This window comes from Nicotiana tabacum, chromosome 9 (genome assembly GCF_000715075.1).
Source record: "Nicotiana tabacum cultivar K326 chromosome 9, ASM71507v2, whole genome shotgun sequence".
In the NCBI taxonomy this organism is placed as follows: Eukaryota; Viridiplantae; Streptophyta; class Magnoliopsida; order Solanales; family Solanaceae; genus Nicotiana; species Nicotiana tabacum.
The window spans coordinates 107,407,626-107,414,565 of record NC_134088.1 but is presented as its reverse complement, the minus strand read 5'-3'; the positions used below and the strand labels follow the sequence as shown (position 1 = coordinate 107,414,565).

The 6,940-nt window shown below is 34.9% G+C and overlaps 1 protein-coding gene across 1 annotated transcript; it reads left to right on the top strand.

The window, feature by feature from the left end:
- Nucleotides 1-5,717: 5,717 nt before the first annotated feature.
- LOC107787826 (uncharacterized) lies at nt 5,718-6,695 on the top strand. The gene has a single exon (XM_016609431.1). It carries the CDS (start codon nt 5,718-5,720, stop codon nt 6,693-6,695), a length of 978 nt encoding a protein of 325 aa, XP_016464917.1.
- Nucleotides 6,696-6,940: the final 245 nt, after the last annotated feature.

Here is a 6,940-nt window from a genome sequence, read left to right as displayed (position 1 = left end):
CTAGATATGAGTCGACCGAAATTAGAAAATCGAGAAAAAAACATACTACTTGGTTAAATTGGAGCAAGTCGAGGTAAGTGACTTGTCTAACCTTGTGTGGAGGAAATTTTTCTAGGATTGATATTAATTGTAATGTGATAAAAGTCATGTACACGAGGTGATGAGTGTGTATACGGACTAAATGTGAAGGATTATGTTTTTAAATTATGAAGATCACTGTTGCATATTAATTAATTTATTAAATTATTTTATCTTGTTATATTCTCCGTCATTGATTTGATTTGTATACTTTAAATTTGTTTGACCTTTTCCTGCTAATTGTTTTACCTGTTTAATTGAAACTTGGTTTCTTTTATTCTGTACATTATTTGGAATTGATTTTCTTTAATTTAAATATTATTAATATGAAGTATTTGACATTTTAAATATTATTGTGGAAAAATATTATTGATGATTCTTTGGCATGAGCTGTGAGCTCTTTATTATGAAAAAATATTATTGATGACTTATTTTGGCATGAGCCGTGAGCTCTTTACTGTGGAAAGATATTGTTATTGAATTATGTTGGCAAGTTAAATTATTTGAGCACTTGAGGTGCAAATTGTGATATATTGTGATATTGATACGCATGCGGTGGTATAAGGTCTGGGTATTGAAACGCATGCGGTGAGATAAGGGTGTCTTGATACGCGTGGCTAGTAGGAAAAACTACTAGAAGTCATGCGGTGTGATAAGGGTGGCTAAAACGCGGGATGCTATTTTGGAAAAAATATTTTCTTTAAATAAATTGTGAAGGCTCCCGCGGTGATATAAGGAAAATGAGATATTGTGAATTTATATATGATTTGGGACTACGAGGCGGTACCTCAGTAGTGCCTTTGTTGGTATTGATTTATTGTCGTAGTTGCCTTTGATTTTTATTGTGATTTTTCTTAAAGTTGAAAAGAAATTCTTTTTTGTTTCCACGAGGTATTTATTTGCCATTATTTGATGCAATTAAATGTGACATACTACTTGATTCACTTCCATCGTCATTTTATCTTATTAAATTATTTAAACATTTTTCCATGTCATTATTTATTCTCCAATAGGGCCTGACCTGACCTAGTCACTACTCTACCGAGGTTAGGCTTGGCACTTACTGGGTACCGCTGTGGTGTACTCATACTACGCTTTTGCACATCCTTTTGTGCAGAGCCAGGTACATCTTACCAGTCTAGACGCCAGTGAGTTATCTGCGCACGGAGACTTCGAGGTATATCTTCCAGCGTCCGCAGACTCCAAAGTCCAATTCTATCATTTTTATGTTGCTTCCTTATTTTTCTTTAGACCTTGATATATAGAGACATTGAGAATAAATTTTTAGAAGCTTGTGACTTATTTCTACCGTGTTTTGGAAGTTATAATTATTTGAATTATAGTTTATTTATTTTAGATATTTATGATTATTCCGCATTGATAGGCTTACCTAGTCTTAGAGACTAGGTGCCATCACGACCTCCTACGTAGGGAATTTGGGGTCGTGACATTAAGAAAATCACAACAATAATCAAAGGCAACTGCGGCCATAAATCAATATCAACAAGGGCACTCCCGAGGTACCGCCTTGTAGTCCCAAATCATAAATAAATTCATAATATCTCATTTCCTTATATCACCGCGGGAGCCTTCACAATTTATTTAAAAAAATATTTTTTCCGAAATAGCATCTCGCGTTTTAGCCACCCTTATCACACCACATGACTTCTAGTAGTTTATCCTACTAGCCACGCGTATCAAGCCACCCTTATCTCACCGCATGCGTTTTAATACCCAGACCTTATACCACCGCATGCGTATCAATATCACAATTTGCACCTCAAGTGCCCAAATATTTCAATTTGCCAAAATAAATCAACAACAATATTTTTTTCATAATAAATAGCTCACGGCTCATGCCAAAATAATTCAACAATAATATATTTTCATAATAAAGAACCCACGGCTCATGCCAAAATAATCTAACAATAATACTTTTCCACAATAAAGAGCTCACGGCTCATGCCAAAATAATCCAACAATAATATTTTTCCATAATAAAGAGCTCACGACTCCATCACAATGAGCACAAAAAATCTCACAAAATATTCGGGAATAAATAACTCAACAAAATAATATTTCAAAATTTTAATACGTTGCTTCAATACCAAATTTAAAATGTCAAATAATTCATATTAAAAATATTTAATTTAAATAAAATCACCCTTCAAATAATGCACAGAATAAAAGAAACCAAGTTTCAACTAAACAGGTAAAACAATTAGCAGGAAAAGGTCAAGCAAATTTGAAGTATAAATATTTAAATCAATGATGAAGAATATAACAATGTAAAATTATTTAATTAATATGCAACATCGATCTACATAATTTAAAGAGATAATCTTTCACATTTAGCCCGTGTACACAATCGTCACCTCGTATACACGACTTTTAATACATTTTAATTTATCACTTCAATACCAATCCTAGGGAAAATTTCCCCCACACAAGGTTAGAGAAGTCACTTACCTCGACTTGCTCCAATTTAACCAAGTATTATGCCTTTTCCTCGATTTTTTGACTCCGATCGACTCGAATCTAGTCATAATTAATTCGATACAGTCAACAAAAATTATAGAATCAATTCCATAAGAAAATACTACATTTTTCAATAAAAATTCAAAATTAACTCAAACATTTCCCGCGGGGCCACGTCTCGGAATCCGACGAACGTTGCGAAATATGAACGCCCATTCAACCACGAGTCCAACCATACCATTTTTACTAAAACCCGACATCAACTTGACCTCCAAATCTCAAATTCTCATTTTGAAATCCCTAGGCCCAAATACTCTAATTTCACCTCAAAAACATGTAATCTATTCGAAATATTCAATGATAATCCAATATAATTGACTAACAATGATCACATGTGACTTACCTCAAGTTTCTCCATGAATTCTCTCTGAAAAATCGTCCGAAACTGTGTTGAAAATGTCCAAAATGACAAAAATATCGGAACCCCTCTGTTTTTGTAATCTGTCAGGGCTTTCGCAACTGCGATGCACGTGTCTGCATCTGCGCTTTCGCAGATGCGAAGGCCTCCCTCGCTTCGGCAATCCCTCGTCCGCATCTGCGGTCCCGCATATGCGGTATTTTCCTTCACATCTGCGGCCACTGCTCTACTCTCCCTTTTTCGCTTTTGCGCTCCCACGCTCGCTTCTGCGATCTCGCACCTGCGAGCCAAATTCCGCAGGTTCGATTGTATCAGTAGGGAGCAGCAAGTTTCAATTGTTCTAAGTCCAAATTTGATCCGTTAACCATCCGGAATACGCCCGAGACCCTCGGGACCTCAACCAAATATACCAACAAGTCCTAATACATCATACGAACTTAGTCGAGTCTTTAAATCACGTCCAACAACACTAAAAATACGAATCACACATAGATTCAAACCTAATGAACTTTGAAACTTTCAATTCCTACAAACGACGTAGGAACCTATCAAATCAAGTCCGATTGACCTCAATTTTTGCACGCAAGTTATAAATGACATAACGGAGCTATAAAAATTTTCGGAACTGGATTCCGACCCCGATATCAAAAGTCAACTCCCCGGTCAAACTTCCAAACTTAAATTCCTATTTTAGCCATTTCAAGCCTAGTTTAACTACGGATTTCCAAATAAAATTCCGAACACGTTCCTAAGTCCAAAATCACCATACGGAGCTGTTGGAATCATCAAAATTCTATTCCGGGGTCATTTTTTAAAAATATTGACCGAAGTCAAACTTAGTATTTTAAGGCCAACTTAAGGAACCAAGTGTTCCAATTTCAACCCGAACACTTTCAAATCCCGAACCAACCATCCCCGCATGTCATAAATTTATAAAAGCATATACGGGGAGTTTTATTTAGGTAAACGAGGTTCTAAAAGTCAAAATGATCGGTTGGGTCATTACATCTAAGGGCAATTTTGAATAGTTTGTTAACGGTAGGGGTAGATCTGGACGAAAAGTATAACGAGGGACAAATATAAACTATATACCATAGTAGAGGGACAAATCCGGACCTTTTCCCTTCTGAAAATGGTCTATTGCAGTGAGCTTACTTCAGCACATAATTTGCAATGTATTAGGAGTCCGTTACTGAACGCATGAATTCGAAATTGAGATCAAGAAACTTCTCAAGCCTTTGCATTTGGTATTCGACTTGATTTTTGAAAATTATCTCATGGTTGTCCTTTGTATCTAACAATTACTTGGGGTGTCAATGGTTCGGTTCGGCCGGTTATTTTATAAAATTGGTACCATACCAATTTTTTGATTATTCTATTATGTATAACCAAAATTAGACTTTTCGAAACCGTCCCAATCATGTCGGTTTCTAATCGGTATCGGTACGGTACGGTTAATTTTCGGTATTTTTTTAAATATCATGTAAAATTCACCAGTAGAAGTAGAACGCAATAATATACATTCTTTTATGGGATTTAGCAAATCTGTCTAAACATTTTTATTGTCTAAAGGGTGATGAATTGAAAAAATGAAAGATGGCTAGAGTATAGATCCATCAACTATTCTATAACAACGTAAAATAAACCAAGCAAAGGCAAAGAAAATATAAATCACACGAGTGGAAAGATAATAACCAAACTGAGACTCAAGAATAAAGTATATAGAAAATTAAATATTCAAAAAGATAAATCTAAATTATATGAATGGGAAACATATTCAATACATTGTAGTTTGATACTCATTATCGCTAGAATACTTTATGTCTTGCTAATAAAGATACTTGAAATAACTTAGATTAAGTAGATGTAGCATAATAGGTTTTAGGAATTAGTATTTTGAGTTTAATTACTTGTTGGCCTGTAATAGTTTGCATAATTCCAAGGTCCAAAGAAAACTTTAATGCATTATTATTTTTAAACTTACTAGATAAATAGATTTTTCACATGTAAAATTTATTCGATATGGTTCTGTATTTTTCGGTTTATTTTTATAAAATAAAAAATCTACTCTAATTATCAGTGCGGTTATAAATTTATATAAAAATCTACGATTTCTTAAAAAAAAACCTAAAAATCGATTCGATGCGATACGGTTCGGTTCGGTCGGTTTAATCGGTTTTCGAATAACCATTGACACCCCTAACAATTACCATGCCCTAGCTACAACAAGTCAAAGTTCTACTAAGAACTTCCTCTGCTAATAATCCTAATTAAGTACTAAGAGTAATATCACATATCTAAGAACTTATGTTTTGAATCAGTAACCATATATTTAGGAGCTTCAATAATTGTTAAGATATTTATATGTGTGGTCCTTTATTATTTAAAATTAAATGTTGGAAACAAATCCATCAAACACCATTACAGTAAATAAGGCCTCCAGGAAATAATTGAATTGGTCAAGATTGCATACGCGCTCGTTTATGAGAAAGAATTGGAGAATCGCCTATTTTCAAGGAATTTGGATCCCCTGCCCAACTATTGTGGCACTATATAAGGCAACAAAAACAAGATAGGAAAAAAGATATCTTATAAAAAAAATAAAAAATAAGGACAGTTGTGATCCCCTACTTAATTTCCTTCCCCTAATACGCAAACACAACTCCTTCATCTTTCATCAACCTAGTTCTTTTTAAAAGGCTATCATATACTTTCGAGCCAGTTAGTGGATTCAGAAATACATATGGGCACCAAGTTAAGATTAAGAGACTGGGCAGGGCTTTCGGAACTGATACTTGACTTGATTTTTAAAAAGTTGCTTTCCTTCTCTGATTGCTTACGCTTTAGCGCAGTGTGCAAGCCATGGTTTTCCTTCGTATCCAACAATTTTGACGCCCTAAAACAACGTGTCAAATCAAGTTCCCTCGAAGAACTTCCTATGCTAATGATCTGTACGGATCGAAACGATGTTGTTACTACTACTACTACAAGCTTATACAGTGCGACGAAAGGTAAAATAATCCATGACCTAATAATACCATTGGGTCAGCTTTGGAAATACTGTGGTTCTTCTCATGGTTGGTTGGCTTTTCAACATAAAGAGTCCCTTACTATCAAAGTTTTCAATCCTTTCTCCTGTGAGACAATTCATTTTCCTCATCTTCAATATATTGTTCGTAAAATTATTATATCCAAGAATCCTTCAAGGAATCCACATGATTTTGAGGTTGTGGCAACGATTAAGGTATGGAACCGGCTTCATGAGTTGGCTATCCTAAAACCCGATAGTGGAACCTGGATTTTCACTCGTTATAGTAATATATTTGCAGGTGCTATTTATGACATGATATACTACAACGAGACATACTATGCTGTGACATATGGAGGTAGGGTTTTATCTATAGACAACACTACTTTGAATTTAAAGGAGATTTTTGAACCACCGTCAATTATGAATTCTTTTCCTTTCATAAAATTTTATCTCGTAAAGACTACAACTAACGAGCTGCTACGGGTTCAAGTATCTATTCCAAGAGATAAGTCATCAAGTGTCGAGATTTCCAAGTTGGTTGTCAGCCAAACGACCCAAAAATCCATGTTTTCGAAGTTGGACAATTTGGGAGATGAAGCCTTGTTCTTGTGTGACTATGGTTCAGTGTCTATTTCGACTTCCAAATTTTCGAGATTTATACCTAATTCTGTGTACTATTGCGGACAATGATTTACGGCTTGAGTTGCCAGGGAATCAATTCATATTGGACATTATTCACCTTCAAAATGGCAGCTTCCGCACTCATTTTTCTTTCAAGTAATCAATCAATGGCAACATCCTGCAGCAACCAGAGTTATGGATAATTCCTACCCCAATATTTAGACATGGTATTCATCCACATATAAATTAGCTGCAAGAAAATTGTACTGCACTTTAAGGGTTGCACAAGCTACACAGATTTATCTGATACTTGT

Bases quoted from the DNA above. Each gene is read 5' to 3' on its own strand.
- LOC107787826 (XM_016609431.1), top strand. From the start codon at position 5,718: ATGGGCACCAAGTTAAGATTAAGAGACTGGGCAGGGCTTTCGGAACTG.